The sequence below is a fragment of the Vipera berus genome (genome assembly GCF_964194415.1).
Source record: "Vipera berus genome assembly, chromosome: Z".
Lineage (NCBI taxonomy): Eukaryota > Metazoa > Chordata > Lepidosauria > Squamata > Viperidae > Vipera > Vipera berus.
In genome coordinates, this window is record NC_138205.1 from 40986927 (window position 1) to 41005516 (window position 18590).

Genomic DNA, 18590 nt, shown 5'->3' on the forward strand with positions numbered 1-18590 from the left:
TCTGTTACAGTGAAGTATCCCGTCTTTCAGTCTATTCCTAACCAAATGAGTTTGAAATAATTGTTAGCTCATGTCCTTAATTACTATCACTGTTCTATGTATTAGACATGTATAATAGTGTATTTGAAATTTATCGTAACAGTTCTGTAGCAGTTCTGATTAAAATTATTATTCTTGAATTTGCTCTTTTTTTCCTATAGGCAAATCCAAAACTCGGGAAAACCGTCAGTCTATCATCAACCCTGACTGGAATTTTGAAAAGATGGGTATTGGAGGTCTTGATAAGGAATTTTCTGACATATTCCGAAGGGCGTTTGCCTCTAGAGTATTCCCACCTGAGATTGTGGAACAAATGGGTTTGTATCAAACATAAAAATGAATAGATATTGTGATATTGTATGAACCAGGGGTACATCACAGAAATTACAGCCCTGCCGAAAAGAACACAGTAAGGGCCAATGCAAGGATGAAAAATATGGATTAAGAGGGATGGGATATAAAAACTCATAGCAAGAAATGTAGAAGATTGGTGAGATAAGAAAACTAAAATATAGCTTTCCCACATCTTTAAGCTAGGCAAGATAAATAAAAATAAAGTAACCTTTTCGGTGTTCCAGTGCAAGTGAAATTACATTTTGTGTAGGCAGTTGGTGCAAGTTGGATGATGGTATGTTCAGTGCACAGTCAACAGGTGCTCTATAGCTTTGAAACATATTAAGTCTGCCTACACACCCAATTGAATATTTGCTTAGCTCTAAAATGCTTATGTGGAAAGAATTAGAAATTTCACTCAGCTGAAGTGAAGACTTAAAGACTCCTCCTATGCCAGTATCTAATTTAATCACTTTCAAGTCACTTCAGGGAAACGGACTGGATTGGACAAACTGCTTTTTCCTACAAAATAATCCGACCAACAAGATGAAGAGAGAATTCATACCTTTTTTTACTGTTTCTAGGACGGTTTCTAGATTGGCTATTCTGCCAGCTTCAAATGTCTGATGATCCAAGCATACCTCTTAATTAAAACTGGAAACGTGCCATTCTTATGCTTCAGTATGTTTCATTTTAAAGTGCAATAAAAAACACAAGAGAGCCAGTTGGGTGTAGTGGTTAAGGCATCAGGCTAGAAACTAGGAGACCATGAGTTCTAATTCTACCTGGGGCACAAGGCCAGCTGGACCAGTTACTTTCTCTCAGCCCTAGGAAAGTGGCAGTGGGCAAACCACTTCTGAAAAACCTTGCCAAGAAAACTGCAGGGACTTGTCCAGGTAGTCTTCAAAAATTATAGAATTTAAGGTCGGGGGGGGGGAGGGAAGAGATGGCAGAGATACAATGGGCAGCCGTTCCTTCTCTCATGGAGTTGTTCTACCTCATCCAATTCAAACTTCTTAGATTTCTGCTGGCCAGGGACTGAATAAATTTTTCAGAAGTCAGCAAACTTGTGACTCCTGACAGAAGACGATGGGGATTGAGCCTCTTATAGCCTAAATGCTTGTTTCCCCTGACAAGCTACAGCCTTTTTCAAATAGGGAACTTGATTTTTAGTCAGCAAAGCTTCCATTTTCTTTTCGACAGGCCCCTCTCCCTTAGGCTAGAGAAGCTTATCTGAAATTTGAAGAAGAGTGCTGCTTCCTGACACTCATTGGTTTTTCTCTGCATTAGTTATAACTTGCTTTTCCAACTATATTTCAGAGCTCAAATGCCAGGATGACATCTGTTCAGGTTTACCGTAATAATTCATGGGGAAAAGAGAACAAAAAAAAATTGGAGTCTGTGTATAGCGGGAGATGATCTTTTCCCTCTCTGTCTTTTCCTTTTTCTGTTCTTGTGCCTCATAAATGAAAAATGATAAATGTGCCAGCTGTATAGCCTGGTGGGATTGATCATCTGCACTAGACTTTGCTTCAGAATAAGGGTTCTGTAACTCTTCCATTTGTAAAATAGAGTGGGGGAAAAACAGGAATATAAATCAACTACACTCTGCCAAATCCACAAAGATAGGCCTATTGTGAGGCAACAGATGTGGACTGGTAGAAATTGGAGGTAGCTTTGACCCTGAGATCATCCAGTTTACCTTTGAAGTGAATAGTAACTATTCAAGAATACAGTATGAAGGACAAAGAAACAAGTTTGTTACAGTGAAGAAACTGCATTGACTGTCTTCCCAAATGCCAAAGAGAAGCTTATTAGTTGGTTTTAATAACATAATGGTGAAGCTTATGGCTTCTTAAAGGCTAATCTATGCATAGTGGAAAAATCCAGCAGTGTCAAATGATGAAATTCTTAGTGAATAAATGTAAATGTTTAAGGTATATTAGGCCACTTTATCATTTCCTAGATCATGAGATTTTTATTTTTATTTATTCACAGAGAACCTCAAATATTTGTGAATTAAGGGCCTTAAATATCATTTCAGTGATCTGACCATTTAAGGAAATAAGGATCTTCCTATACATAATATCCAGAAGCATTTTCCATAGTTGCACTTTCTAGGAATGTTAATAAGTAGCGCCACACCATAAACTTGAGTTAGTGAAAACAATGTCTGATGGGTAGATATCATAATGAACTCCAAAATAAAATGGACATGTGTTCAGTTTACTTGTATCAAAGAAATATATGCAGAAAGTTATCACTAGATATATAGCTCTGTATTTTATAATAAACATCCGTGCTAGATATTTAAAAGCTGTAGAAAATTGCTAGGAATGTGGATCAATGATATAAATTTTAAAGTATTGCCCACATTCAATGGCTGAAAGTAAGGATAAGTGAGCAGCAACCCATCAATGCTGGTGGCCTATCTTGTAATCTTTAAGCACATTTTAGGCTGCCTTCTCATTTCAAGCTCTTAGAAAGTTAGGCTGCTAACTGCTAACCTCTGCGGCTGTGATTTTGCTAAAAGCCTAAAATTACAGTAAATGAAATATAGTTAAATAATAATAATAAAAAGCAAGCTCTCAGTCCCATTTTTGGGCTCAAGTTATGTTTAAATTAATGCAATTTTTATTTTTAGCCCTGGGCTTTTCTCAATGTGCATTAGGAATTCTTGCTTTAATCTGATTTTCTTTTTGTTTGCATTCCATCAGAAGAGATAATTGTTCCCAGTTTGCATAAATCCTAGAGGTTCTATAGGTTCCAATTCATCTTCTTTCATTGTCATTTTTCCTGCGGGTGGTCTTGGTTTTACTGTAGCACTGGAGGCCAATAGATATTATGCTTGAACAGATTGAAATCACTGGAAAGAGCCACTATGCATTTAGCTATTATCTTATCTGCCTTAGAATAAGTTTACTTGCTCTGACTCTTATCATTGGATATGAGTGATGTGTGATAAGAAGGCTAGAAATCTCTAGAACAGTGATGGCAAACCTGTTAGAGACTTGATTGCCCAAAAAACATCTCCACCCCACCCGCCCACAGGGCCACCCACCACCTCCACGGCCCGCCACAGATTGCCCAGGCGGCTCTGCAGCGCCATGGCAGCCATGCCCTCCGCCGTGCACTGCAGCAGCATCTGTGCGCAACGGGGTGTGAGGGCAGAGTCTTGTCCCCACTGCCCAGCTACCATATCCTTGGCTTGGCTGCTCCACGTGGGCTGCGTCCTGGGGTGACTGCTCCACATGGGCTGCTGGTGAGGAAGGACCACAGGGGGAGGCGGAGCTGGGGCCACAGTGCACATGCCCACAGAGAGGGCTCTGAGTGCCACCTCTGGCATGCGTGCCATAGGTTTGCCACCAGTGCTCTAGAACACGATTACCAAAATGGTTACAGGAATTCTTCAATATGTTCTATAATACTGTCATTTTCACTTGGTTTCAATATCTTTCCTGGACCAATGTCATTTGTTGGTGTAAGCATTTGGGACTTTCAGTCTGGACAATAGTTTCCTTGGCTATGCAACTTTTTGTGTAACTTTTCATTTTAATTCCCACCTGCAGTCATGCCTAAATACAGGACAGTATAGTAACAACATCCAATACTTGCAGTGTTCTCCTCATCTTCTATTTATCCTTTCTTGTCTTTCACAATTGATATTTGAAGTATTATCTTCAAACAACACGTCTTCTTTTGCTTATGAAAGGCAATAATATGTGTCCTTTTGCTTATGAAACTCTGTAAGATGTTGTAGAAATGATGCTATCAGAATGCTAAAATTTCTTGGCACTCTCTCCATATAAATTTCTGTGACTTCTGTGGGTTTACCTGTTAAAGCAGCTATCCTGAACCTACAGCCTTCCACGTCTGTTATTTTAACTACACATCCCATTGTCCTTAACCAGCCAAGTTATTATGCCTAATAATTGTGTGTTAACATTAATTCTTTTCCCAATGTGGTTTATTTCTGTTATACGAGCGTCACTTAGCAATGCACTGAACAATATGAGAAATGTGGCAGTTTGAGTGAATGGTATATTGGGAGCTAAATCAAAACAATCCTGTAAATGGCATTTCAGACTGGCATTTGCAAACTAGTTTAATGATGTGGTTATCTCCTTTTAATTTGTATCAAATGTCAAACTACTGAAGTGGCACACTGACAACATTGTCTTTGGACCTTTTTCTGTTATTTTGATGGGCATAGTTTCCCATGTGAATTGGGTGTTACTAGTGAGTCAGCAAATAATTAAAAACTGGTGCCCTGTTTAAGGGGTGACCTTTGATCAGCAAATGATGGTAAGCAGAGGCATTTAGATACACCTATCTTAAGGAAGAGACTGAGTTTTAAAAGCTGTCTGTTAACAATGCTGACATTTGGATACACTACCTGCTTTTCTCTCAAAAGAGAGATAAGATGCAAATGTAGGTATTGCCCCAGTGCTAGAAGAGATACAGAGTAGCCTCATTTTAAAATTTGTCATCACCTGTCTATTTGAAAGGAGGCCTGTCTTCATGTTTTCAGAGTCTTCCATGTTGGCCAGGTGGGGACATTGGATGCAAAGAGGTGAAAGTGTGGGGGAGGGCTCAGGTTTAGAGTGTGTGCTTTGTATGGAGAAGGTCCCAGGTTTAATCTGTGGCATCTCCAGCTCCTGCAGTTCCTGCCAATCAACTCTACTGACTTTTACCCTTGCTGATGTAAATACTAAACTCTGGGCAGCCCTCTGATAATTGCTAGATTCAGAGCAGATGAAATATGGTGCTTTTTCACGAGGCAACTAGACTTTCTTATTTTTCTTTGAAGACATTTCACTTCTTATCCAGAAATTTCTTCAGCTCTGACTGGGGAATAGAAGGATTTATACTCCTTGCCGACAGCTGGTCATTTCCATTCTTTTAAAGAATCAACCTGGAGATTAACTGTGTCGTCAGGGTCACCTGAGTAGTGCAAATTGCTGTGGAGCCTTCTTGGAGCTGCTGAAAGTACTGTGTTGTAGACTGGCGATAGATGATGTAGTATGTTGTTTTGTTTCCCCAATGTACAGATCTGCACAAGGCTCACTGCACTGTACTCTATAAACCACGTTGCTCAGTTTGTGTCTAGGTATTTTATCCTTGGGATGAGCAAGCTTCTGTCTTTGTGTATTCATGGGCTTAAAGTGTGCATGTACAGGTGATGATTATGGCTTACAGCTCACAGCTTGAACTATCTTGCTTTGCATGTAATGAGTCTATCTCATATATTAGTTTCCCCTTTTAAGTTGCATTACTGAAATAAATGAACTTTTGCATGATATTCTAATTTTTCAAGTTTCACCTGTATGTTGTATTGGCTGAAAATCCTCTTGAGGTTTTCCGATATTCTTGCAAGCTATGGAAAGACAACGTTGCTTCGCTTATTGTTTTCTTCTTTGTCTGTTATGGAGGAGCTTCTGCTGAGTCTTTTGGGAGATTTAATAACAGCCCACTTGGGATAGGCATAACTTCTGAATGCTTCCTTGATGTGTTTTACTTCTTTTTCTTTCCCAGCTTGGTGGTGTAGTTCTGATAACTCCCATTTTGTGCTCCAGTGGGTGGTGAGATTCAAAATGATCTGTATGTGGGGGTTTTCTGTAAACTTCACTATTAAGGCTTCTGTCTTCCTTAATGTGTACTACACATTCCAGGAAGGCTAGACTATTTTTCTTAACATCTTCCTGTGTGAATTTGATGTATCTGTCCCCAGAGTTGATATGTTTGGTGAATGCTTCCAATTCCTGTGTTTTGATCTTGACCCAAGTATTGCTCACATACCTATACCAGTGAGTGGGTGGAATTCCTGTGAAGGAGTTTAGGGCCTTGGTTTCTACCTCTTCTGTGTAGAGATTAGCCACAATGCAAGACACAAGTGAACCCATGGTGCAGATGTGTTTCTGTCTGTAGTAACCAAATAGGCCTTCATCAAATCCCAAAAAGACCCAGCAAGCGCTTCTTAGAAAAAAAATAAAGCAACGTTGTCATTCAATAAGTTGCAGGAACATCGGAAAAGCTCAGGAGGATCTTCAGCCAACACAAGATATGTGCACATTTCAAACCCACGAATACACCAAGGCAGAAGCTTCTCCACCCCAAGGACAAAACACCCAGACACAAACTGAACAACGTGGTATATACAGTACAGTGCAGTGAATCATGTGCAGATCTATACATTGAGGAAACAAAACAACATGGAACATGGAACAACATAGAAGAACAAACCCATCAGGACAAGATTCAGCAGTCCATCTGCATTTAAAAGACAAAGGCCATTCTTTCAAAGGCAGCAAAGTCCACATTTTGGACAGAGAGGCCATCTATGTCAAAACTGAACAGCCCTCTCTCAACAGAGGGGGAGGGATACAACGTCGTCTACAACAAGATGCTGGTGATGACCTATAAAGCCCTAAATGGCATGGGTCCGGGTTATCTTAGGGAGCACCTGCTGCCAGCATCAATCTCCCATCGTCCTGTGCGCTCCCACAGGGAGGGCCTCCTTAGGGTGCCGCCGGTCACTGAGTGCCGGTGGGTGATCCCTAGGGGTAGGGTGTTCTCTGTGGGTGCGCCTGCCCTGTGGAATGACCTGCCTGTGGAACTCCAGACCGCCCCTGACCTTTGTTCGTTTCGCTGGGACCTAAAAACCTGGTTATTTGATTTATCTGGCCTGGACTGAGGGGTTTTAAATTTTTAAATTTTTAAATTTAAATTTTATATTTGGGCTATTGTTATTTAATCCTATTTTAATCTTAATTGTATCTTAATTTTTGTACTGCTTTAACTGTTTTAACCTTGCCCTGTAAACCGCCCTGAGTCCTTCGGGAATAGGGCGGTATAGAAATCTAATTATAAATAAATAAATAAATAAATAAATAAGTAATAAATAAATAAATAAATAAATAAATAAACAAACAAACACACCTCCAAGAAGGCTCCACACCCATTTGCACTACTCAGGTGACCCTAACAATACAGTTAAACCTCCAGGTGGCCTCAATAACCCTCTAAAAGAATCCAAATGACCAGCTGTCTGCAAGGAGTATAAATCCTTCCATTCCCCACCATCCAGTCAGAACTGAAGAAGCTTCTTGGATAAGAAGCGAAATATCTTCAAAAGAAAAAGTCCAGTTGCCTTATGAAAAAAGCACCTTTGGGATACATAAAAAAGTAGCATATGTTTGACAAGTACATTAGCACATCCCTATTTATAGGAGCTATAGCTGCCAAGGAATAGAACTGAACATGTGGCCCAATCTTAAAGCCCTAAGAATCTAGTATTGGAATAGTAATCGGGTGTTCTCCAGGGGTTTTGGATTTCAATCCTAATTAACCTGCCTAGTAGTATAGGATTGTGGAAGTTGTAGTATGAAACATCCGGTGAATGTCAAGTTGCAAATCTCATTTGTGCTCTCTTAGCAGTGGTTTATTGTTACAGTATCTTTAGCATTATAGCAATGGTTTATTGTTACAGAATCTTTAGCACTAAAAAGAAAAGTTTTGTTCTCTGCCAAGTCAGTTTCCTCTCCACTGAAGTCTTGTAGCATTGAAGTTTCTGCCAGAGTAAATTACTGTTATCAGAGAGGATTAGTGTGAATAAGCCCTTAAGAATTACTTGTTGGTATCACAATCAAATGAAAGTTAATATATCTGTGTGTACTGTGCAAACTCTAAGTCATTCTAGTTACATGCAGTTGCTTGATAATGGCATACCACAAGTAGATGAGATTTTGGGTGTATCCCTTTTACATTGTTGCCTTTGCAGTAAGAGGCTAGTATATAGTGTCAAGGGATTACATTCATCTGGCTTGCCTGGCAACAGAAATTCCCTAAACTTGTTTGTACAAAATTTGTTCTGACTTGTTCATAGCTTTTTTTGTAGCCTCTCTCATCTCAGCAAACTGGGATTCCCCTTTTCTGGCATCACTCATCATTCAAATCCCACCTCACTGATTTTTGGCTACACAAGAGATTGTGTTCCCCATATGCTGAATTAACAGGTTCTTCTTTGACACTAATTTGACAAGGATCACTTTTGATTTATCACCACCTTGCTGGTTTATTTGTATAATTAGTCTTTCACCTCACTATTTTTTTCTCCCCCCCCCCATTTGCACTGAGTGTTTGCTTTTTTATCTGTCTCTCAAATATCTAACAGTTGACTAATACATTTTTCTCTATCCACCTCCCCATCAAGGTAATGGCAAAGCAGATGCATTAGAAAATATTACAGATGTCAACAGTATGAGTCATAGCAGCCATTATTTGTTGCAATAATAATAATAATAACAACAACAACAACAACCCAAAACAACTGGAGCACCACTTAAACACCAGTGGCATTGACAAATTCGCCATTAGTCAATTGCAAAAGGTGGCCTTGCTAGGAACTGCTTCTATCCTGCGATGATATCATAATACCATCAAACATCCACATCTGCCTATCCCAGGTCCTTGGTAAGGACTCGATAGGTAGACAAAAATGCCAAATCCAGTCTGAACATCTGGCTGACTGTGCAATGATATAATAATAATAATAATAATAATAATAATAATAATAATAATAATAATAATAATAATAATAATAATAATAATAATAATAATAATAATAATAATATAGTTGGAAGGGACCTTGGAGAACTTCTAGTCCGACCCCCTGGAAATCTTATACCATTTCAGACAAATGGCTGTCCAGTCTCTTCTTAAAAACCTCAGGTGTTGGAGAATTCATAACTTCTGGAGGCAGGTTCTTCCACTGATTAATTGTTCTAACTGTCAGGAAATTTCTCCTTAGTTCTAGTTTGCTTCTCTCTCGTTATTTTCCATCCATTGCTTCTTGTGTGCTTTGGAGAATAGCTTGACTCCCTCTTCTTTGTGGCAGCCCCTGATATATTGGAACACAGCTATCATGTCACCCCTAGTACTTCTCTTCATTAAACTAGGCATACTCAATTCTAGAAACCGTTCCTTATAAGTTTTAGCCTTCAGTCCTCTAATCCTTATCAGAGAGTTCTTTATGCAGACATGCTGGCTTCTTTTGAAAGCTGTTTTTCTTCTTTGTTGGTCTTGTGCTAGACTGGGCTTTTATTATCTCACTTTTCAAAATTTTCCAAGCTTCTTGAGTTGTTTTCCCCTCGAGGATTCTCATCCATGGAATCCTTCCCAAGCTCTCTCTAAGTTTATTGGAATTAGCTCTCTTAAAGTCCAAGACGCTAGTTTGACTATGTTCTATTGCTTGTGCTTGCATAATGTTGAATTCTAATATTGCATGATCACTCCCCCCTCATCAGGTTCCTGTGGCTTCAACACCTTCTATCATTTCATCTTAATAAGAATTAAGTCCAATATGGCTGATCCCCTACTTTTTGAGAGACAAAGTTGTCTGCTAGGTTTGTAAGGAATCTGATCTTCCACTTGGTGCAGAGTTTGTTTCCCAGTTGATGTCAGAGTAATTAAAGTCCCCCATTGCTATTGTGATGTGTTTCCTATATACCATAGTTAACTGACTAGCAAAAAGTTCATCTATTTTTTCTGTTTGGTTGGGTGGCCTATAGTATACACCTATATTGACCCAAATGCATTCAAGACAGTTTTCATCATTGTTGTGCTCTATTTCTGTAGAGATGTAGTTATTTCTAATAGAGAGAGCAACTCCACCTCCTCTTTTATTTGGTCTGTTTCTTTTAAATAATTTAAATCCCTCTAGCTCTATGTTCCATTTGTGGGTTTCATCCCACCAAGTTTCCGTAATGACAACAATATCATATCTGCCCTCATTTACCTGAATTTCTAATTCACCCTGTTTATTGCTCATATTGCATTGGTGTATAGATATTGGAGTCTTTTATGACTGACCCTGTGTTTACTTTCTATATAACCTGTGTGGTGCCTGAGTTCCCCTATTTCCTTACCACCTGTTTGATTAGTGCACTTTGTGTGGAACTTACTATTAAAAGCTTGATTTTGCTTGAAAGCAAGGTTGATATTCTTATCTGTACACACATCTATGTTACATACACTGATAACCCTATTAGTTATGCTATTACTCAGCCCTTCTTAAAATGTTATTACCTTTCTAACTTGAAAGCGTACCTGAGCTAAATTTCTGAAATTTGGTGTAATATAATTCTATTAATTCATTTTATTTTATTTATTGCATTTATATGCTGCCCATTTCTCTAAGAAATGATTTTGGGCAGCTTACAATACATAAATATGAGAATAAAACAACATAGGATTAAAACATTACAATATCTGCATCTTCAGAAAGATCCCAAATCTTGGCTGTCAGAAATAATTTAGGCCTTTTGACAGTGCTTCCCTTTAGTCATCTCCCAGTAAGTTTATTTTCATACCCTAATACACAAATATTTTCCATGTTCGTGTTTTATTTACTCTTGCATTACAATCATTTTGGCAATGGATGAAGCCTAGCATAGGGTTGACACTTAAAAGAACAAAGTTAAAAAAAAACACTGCTGCCTTTTCTAAGCATTGGAAAAACTGGGAAATCTTAGCCATATTCTGTTTGTGGTGTGGCCCTATCCACTTTTTTTCGTCTTCTCACCTATGGCTGTTCTCTCACATGCATATAAATGTTAAGTGTAGTACCTAGTATCAGAAGGTGGCCCACTCATCTTAATCAACATTGCTGTTTACTACATTTGCTCTAGACTCAGCTGATTGAGATTATTTATAAACAAGATTACTCAGAAAGAAAGTGTTGGCATTTTCTTATGTACCCATCATTTTCTAGATACTTCTTTTGGTTGTGCAGAAATTATTTGTATTTATAAATATAATATAAAAACATATACTTCTCTCTATAATATTTCTGTTTTCTTTCTGGTCCTTCAGTACTTTGAGAATGGTGAGGTAAGATAGTATACAGTACTTGCAGTAATCTGTACCATTATGCAGACAGATTTATGTTGAATGTTGTTTTGATCTTTCAGTACATTAAGTTGAAAGCTACACACAAGAAATAATTTGGGGGGCGGGAGTTTACTAGACTGAGTACTGGATGTCAGAGTATTCCTTGACATCCAATGTCAAAATTATGTCTTAATTATGTGCAAAAATGTTATCCTGAATTTTGACATATTTTGTTAATGCCATTCAGCCCATTTTCCTTATGCTGTAGCCTGGGGTGATTGTGGTAGTTGGAAAGATTAACCTGGAAAATATTTGCATTTTAGCTCATTGTTTTGCTACTAAGTGTTAAAAGTAGTTTTAAAGGCAAAATACAGGACATTGGCAGATTTTGAGCCTAGTAATTAACCAGCTGAACCATGGAATTTTTAAAGTATTCACCAAAATTGTGAAGGAAGGGACAGGATTAGTCTTTTTCATCTCATAATAACTAGTGATTTTTGGAGGTGACTGCTAGAATTGATGCATACCTGTGTAAGTGTTTAATGTGAGATTTAATAATTTGGTTGCACACCTATTGCCTTTTCCCTGCAATAAAAAAGATTTGGGGTAGAGCCAGTTCCAACCTTGAATTGTTTAGCCTAATGAGAATAGAGGAAATAGATTACAAAATAATAGAAAAGAGGAAGATGTCTCCTTGCAGTCTAAAACACGTTTAGAAATTTCCTTCTGGAGAAATTTCCTTCTGGAGAAATTTCCTTCTGGAAACCTCTATAGCTTTGAGAACAACAAATTTGACTCATCAAGTTTCTTAGAAAAGAAATAAAAATCATCCCAAAATAAGGTATTAATTTCATTACATGCCGAGATATCTCAAGAAATATAAAAATCTATGACAAGAAAATAATTATGTGACTGAAACAAAAAACGGAATTAATCTGTTTGAATTGAAGTATTCTGGAGGAGTTACTGGAATCAGAGGGATATTTACCATGTGTTTGATCCCCCACTCTTCCAACAATTACAGAAAGAAACTTTCTAGCGCTAATTTCAGATTTTCTCCTACAGAAACAAGGTCATGTACCTATCTCTTTGACTTAGTCACCCCTTTCCTTTCACTTACTAGATTTATAGCCTCCACTATGATTTGCTTTACATATTTTTGCCAAGAACAAATAATTGCATATAGTACTTTATCCAAGCCAGTGCAAGGGTACGGTTATCAAACTTTGCCCCTCAGATGATAAAAGTAGCTTTAGCAGTCTCCAAAAATGGGTAGTTTGCAGATTTATTAGGCTAGTGGAAATAAGTTCTATTCTGATCCAAAGCTGCCTGTAATTTTAAATAATAGTAGCCATGAGTTTGAATTGTACTTATGGAGGAAGGCCTAAGAGTAGTCAGCTGGTAAGATATGATATGATTATCAGTTTTCTGATAAATTGTGGTATAATTAGCAGGTAATATTCATTGCTGCTCTATTTTGCACCCATTAATGTTCTTTCCGGAAAAAGATTTTTCTGTGTTAATTTCACAATTGTATTCTCTCTTCTTTCCTTTTAGGCTGCAAACATGTGAAAGGTATTCTGTTATATGGCCCTCCTGGCTGTGGTAAGACCCTTATGGCCAGGCAGATTGGCAAAATGCTGAATGCCAGGGAGCCAAAAATTGTGAACGGGCCCGAAATCCTTAACAAATATGTTGGAGAATCAGAGGCCAACATTCGCAAGCTCTTTGCAGATGCTGAAGAAGAACAGAAGAGGGTAATATAGAAACATGAAAAGAATTACATGGTGTTCTGTTTGGATCAGGATTCAGGCTTGTAGTAGATGCAGCAGAGCATGTGTTAACTGCCACAGGAGCAACTTGTGGCACTGCTTGTCATATAATATCTATTATTAAGAAATGTGTGGCTTGAGATTACATCATTATATGGCATATTTTCTTCCCTTATGAACAATATAGAAATGGGCAGAATTTTTTTTCCCAATTTAAAATAACTTGGCCTGATGAATGAAAGAAATGGCAAAGATAGATTTTTATTTTTAACAGCCTCTGTGGTATGCAGTTTGGGATGTAGTAGCTCATGAGATTGCAGTTTTGATAATGTGGCTATTCTAGGAGGAAAAGAATTTGGATCCATTCCAATGACTGTCAGTCAATTTTAGGAATCTTTTCATTTGGAAATTCAGCGTAGCCATGTGTCTGGCTACCCTAACTATAGAATGGGGTGGAGGAAGACTGAGACAGGAGAGTTGATTCTGTCTACAGATAGGACTGTTGTTTTCTGTTCCCACAGTGACTAACTAGATGATCTGCGAAGTCAGTAAACAGTGCAGGGGTACAGTAGAATCCTCCAGCAAATGCGTTTCAATATCTGGAACCATTTTGATACACTAGTTATGGAACTGGGCTAGGATTGGAGAGGGACTGCAATTTTTGTGAAAATTCAGTGTGTGATTCTCCACCCTTCATATCCTCCCAACCTAATTTACCTCAGAGGGTGACTATTATGGAAATTAAATTCTTCAAAGAAAGTTAGGATACACATCTATCCAATCAATCAAACAATTCTATTTAGAGGCATATTGATTGATTTTATTGCATGTAAATAAATATCATCTGTTATAACTCTATCACACCTCCTTTACTTGTCACTTTTCTAAGTATTAAAAAGCTCAACTATTACACAGTTCTGTGTTTGCCCACTTTTAGATTTTATGAATCTTTGCTATTGAACATTATTAAAACATTCCTAGAATCTGAATGAACCAAGATGATTCTTATTTCATTTTTTTCATTAACAAAGGTATCCATCATTCTGGTTCACTATTAAAAAGCAACTGCCCTTGCTTCCATTTAGTCAATTTAAATAAGGAATAGCCAGGGCCAATTATGTGAAAACTTCATTTAACAATCAGAGTTGATTTGGGCCAGCTGTCCTTTATATAAATCTTACAAACCATATGCCCTTATCACACTGAAATTCTCACTACAGATTCTAGAAGGACATAATGCTCCTGTTAAAAGAAACATAATTCAGTAAAAATGTCATGATCTCAAAAAAAAAAAAATATCCGCTGATGGCCATCATTCTGGAAAAGGTTACAGAACCATTTAGAAAGTTCGAGAACTTCACCAAACCCCAGACAGATGTTTAGACAAGATTTGGCATTTTTATTCACCTATCGAGTCCTTCCCAAGGACCTGGGATAGGCAGATATTTTATTATTTTTATTATTAATATGTAAATAAAACTGCCAAAGGAGACCATCTGTCTTGCAGCTTGGACCAAATACAAGATGGGATCAAGTCCTCTTCTTGTGAGTCTAGATGTTGTTAGAATCCAAATAGAGAAAAAATGGCATAGACTTAATCCAAATAAGAGAGAATGGTTATAGATTTGGAAGCTGTCAGATTCCAGAAATAATCATTAACCATGAATGAATTGTTCTGTCCTATTCAGAAGTGGTTTACTATCTAGAGGTCTTCTTGGATTTTTTTTTCTGCTTGGAAAGGAAGGAAGACCTCTGTAACTCTACCTTGTACATCCGTTGCAACCATTTCTGAATCAGGAAGCCTGCTGACCATTGCTTAAGTAATTGTCACCTCACATTTGGAAGTTACACTGCATAGTTCTGCCCTTGAAGACCACCTGGTAGCTTCAACTAATCCAGAATGCAACCACATGGGTAGTAGTGAGCTTGATTTTGTGCATGTAAGACTTTTATTACAGGAGCTGTACTGGGGAGCATTTAGCTTTCAGCCACTGTTTTTAGGATATTGGTTATCACTTTCAGTTACATGTTAAGACATATGTTTTATGCAATCTGCCCCTCCAGTGAACTCCAAGAGGGGAGATTTGTTACAAGTCTCTGTTGAGCCAATGTCAATATCTGGAAAGTGTAAGCATTTTCAGTGAAGATCCCTCTCCTCTGTTCTGGAGATGAAGATAACCCTATCCTTGTTTTTAGTGTGTTGGACCATACTACCTTGACTATGTAAGAACTGTAGAGATGGAATGAAAGATTACTGCTCCCAAAAGAGTGATGCTGCGTGTTTACTGAGGGTGACAAGTTATAAATATTTTTCTATTGGTTTTGGCCAATATTGATGCTTTTAACTTTGATACTGGATTAAAGTTTTGTAAGACTCTGGGAATCGATTGATTGTAGCAGCATAAAACCCTGAAAAATAATTAAGCGCATGCCAGCTATAAGTGTGATGATGGTAATTGGAGGGTGACTTAGGACCTGCATGACTTGTCATTATTGGAAGTAATGAATCCTGTATTGCAGTAGTTCTCAACCTTTTCTTCATTATGGACCCCCCCTAAGTACCTTTTGTGGCCATGGACCATGACTATGAACCCCCAATTAACTCAAGATTTAAATCATAACATTTCTTCCAGCCTTTGTGGAATTCCTGTGACCATATTGTGGACCCCAAGGGTCTGCAGATCACAGGTTGAGAACCACTGCTGTATAATCTTGGACCCATTACTGCTTTTGTAGTACTGTCATTACTGCTACTGTAATTGAAATTTCAAGGATCTCATCAGTTGTATTTACCAAGCTCTGCAGCATTACTCAGTTAGTTGTAGTCATGTGATTGTGATTTCTGATGCTGCATGCCAGCTTCCCACAAGCAAAGTCAGTGAGAAAGCCAACGGAAGTTGGAAGTCACTCTTCCTATCACTGCTTTTTGCCTATCCATGTCATTTTGTTTCTCTGTTTAGGTAAGGAAATAATCTTTGAAAGGATGACCAAATGGTCATAGATTCTCTAGTTCTAAAAAAAAATTCTGTATATACATAGAATTCTGAATATATATTGTAACATTTTATTTCCTAAGGGGTTTTTAGTGCCCTTCATAATCTTAATATGAACTAGTATACTGTTAATTGAACTATTCTGGAATACTGAAATTGGGAATGGATCCACAATACATCTTTATTTATTTATTTATTTATTATTTTAATCCCATTTATATCCCGCCCTTCTCCGAAGACTCAGGGCGGCTTACAATTTAAGCACAAACCAATGTGCTTAGCAATAGCCTTCCTTCTATGTATATGCCTGCTTATTAGGGCTTTTGCCCACCCCCCAGCGGCATTATTACAAAGTCAGCTTAATTGCCCCCAACAATCTGGGTCCTCATTTTACCTACCTCGGAAGGATGGAAGGCTGAGTCAACCTTGAGCCTGGTGGGAGGTGAACCTGCACTAATTGCAGGCAGCTGGTGTTACTTAAGGAGGCATTAGCCCACTGCTCCACCAAGGTTATTTATGGCCACAGGCCTTATACCAAATGAATATTGAAAGTTTCTTCCCTTTATTACAGTTAGAATGGAATTGTTCTTTTCATGCTCAAATGCTTTACTCTTATTCTGCATTCCTTAAAACATTGCACTGTGATAGCTATTAGAATAAGGATGACAATAGTTTAATGACATACTTTGATTTTTCTTCATCAGCTTGGGGCAAATAGTGGTGTTCATATAATCATCTTTGATGAAATCGATGCTATCTGCAAACAAAGAGGGAGTATGGCCGGCAGCACTGGCGTCCACGACACTGTTGTGAACCAGCTCTTGTCCAAAATTGATGGTGTTGAACAGTTGAACAATATCTTAGTAATCGGTATGCAGTTTCCTTGTCTCTTGGGTTCACTTGAGAGGGAGACCTTGCCATATCGTTGACATATTTGCAGGGAGACATGGATGCAAGATATTTCTGGTTGCAAAGAGTAAATGTCTCACTTTTGAGAGTCTTGAGACGAAAACAAAAGTGCAGAGCCTTAGGCAAGATATTAAACTAGGATGATTTATCTTGCTTGATAGGGAAATTATTTATTTTTCTTATTAATATAGCTGACAATGTCACAGCAAGTTAATCTGGACAGCATAAAACAAAACTAAAATAATATATTGTGAGCTATTTATTGTATATTCAGCCATAAGAATTATTAACCCTTAACTGATTCTTAGGCTTTTATATTCTTTTTCAAAGAGATGTTTTGCAGTAAATTTTTACACTACTATTTTTCAAGGAAGATTTTAAATTGTAATATTTAAATGGATAACTAAAGGAGATAAAATGGAAAACAAAAAAAAGGTATTAAAAGTTGTGATTACTACTTGGAAAAGAAAAAGTGAAAACAAACCCAAGGAATAATATTGGTGGAAGAACTTTTCTTGTCTTTTTTTTCCTCCCCCTCTTTCTTTCTTTCTTTCTTTCTTTCTTTCTTTCTTTCTTTCTTTCTTTCTTTCTTTCTTTCTTTCTTTCTTTCTTTCTTTCTTTCTTTCTTTCTTTCTTTCTCCATCACAATGTCTCTAATATTTGTTTCACACAGACTAGTTTGCATATTAGCTATGATCCACGTGTCCATTCATTTGAATAGTATAACATGAGACAGCAATTCACAGATATCAGATGCTGCAACATATCCCTGAAACATATTTTGGAACCTTGGACATTGCTAGATGAATCACAGTTCAAGCCTGGGAACAACCCCTTTTCATTTCCCTCATTTTGTTCTCTCTCATATGACTAGATAGCTCCCCACCCTGCGCGTGCGCGCGCGCACACACACACACACACACACACACACCTTTTGAGGTCCTTTTGGGATCTCTTTATATGCAGTAAATAAAAGGTAAATAGAACATTATCACTTCTGGTGGGAATGCTATGTTTGATTTGCCTCTTTTGCTTAATGGAAAGATACAACAATTGAGTAGGATTGTTTGCTTGGTGCCCAGAAGGCTCAATCAGCTAATCTAAAAATCAGGTATAGTATCTGGACTCATTCTCTTTTTCAGGCTAGTAATAATTTCTTTTTAATGTCCAGGTATGACCAATAGACCAGACCTGATTGATGAAGCACTCTTACGACCTGGACGACTGGAAGTGAAAATGGAGATTGGTAAATAGTCAGGGCAGAAGTTATTATCAAAACCCACAAACAAATGGTAGGCATTGGAAAGTTTTGGTAGGAAGTATTTTGGTGCATATGGTCTTATGGCCACAGCCCTCTCTCCATAATTTATATTAACTTGAACAAGGAAGATGTGCAATATGGATTCTCTTGAACATTACACTAACAGAACCATGATACCCATGACTGGAAAAAGGCAAAAACAGTAAAAAGTAACTTATTGCAGCTCACAGGCCATTAGTTTGGCTTCATGTAAATTGTCTTTCCCTCTATATCAGACATGTCAAACACAAGGCCCGGGGGCCGGATCCAGCCCACGAAGTGGTTTCATGTGGCCCGCGAAGCCATCCTGGAAACAGTGAGGGAACGGCCCCCACCGCCTTGGCCCTGGCCCAG

The 18590-nt window shown here is 38.0% G+C and overlaps 1 protein-coding gene across 3 annotated transcripts in view; it reads left to right on the forward strand.

Moving 5' to 3' along the window:
* The window catches only part of NSF (N-ethylmaleimide sensitive factor, vesicle fusing ATPase), an 88925-nt gene that overhangs the window by 43083 nt on the left and 27252 nt on the right, over positions 1-18590 (forward strand). For all 3 annotated transcript variants that reach the window (XM_081343723.1, XM_081343725.1, XM_081343724.1), the window contains exons 8-11: positions 201-356; positions 12820-13019; positions 16732-16897; positions 18108-18182. In XM_081343723.1, the coding sequence (XP_081199849.1) occupies positions 201-356; positions 12820-13019; positions 16732-16897; positions 18108-18182 (597 nt within the window). The remainder of the gene's footprint in view (positions 1-200; positions 357-12819; positions 13020-16731; positions 16898-18107; positions 18183-18590) is intronic.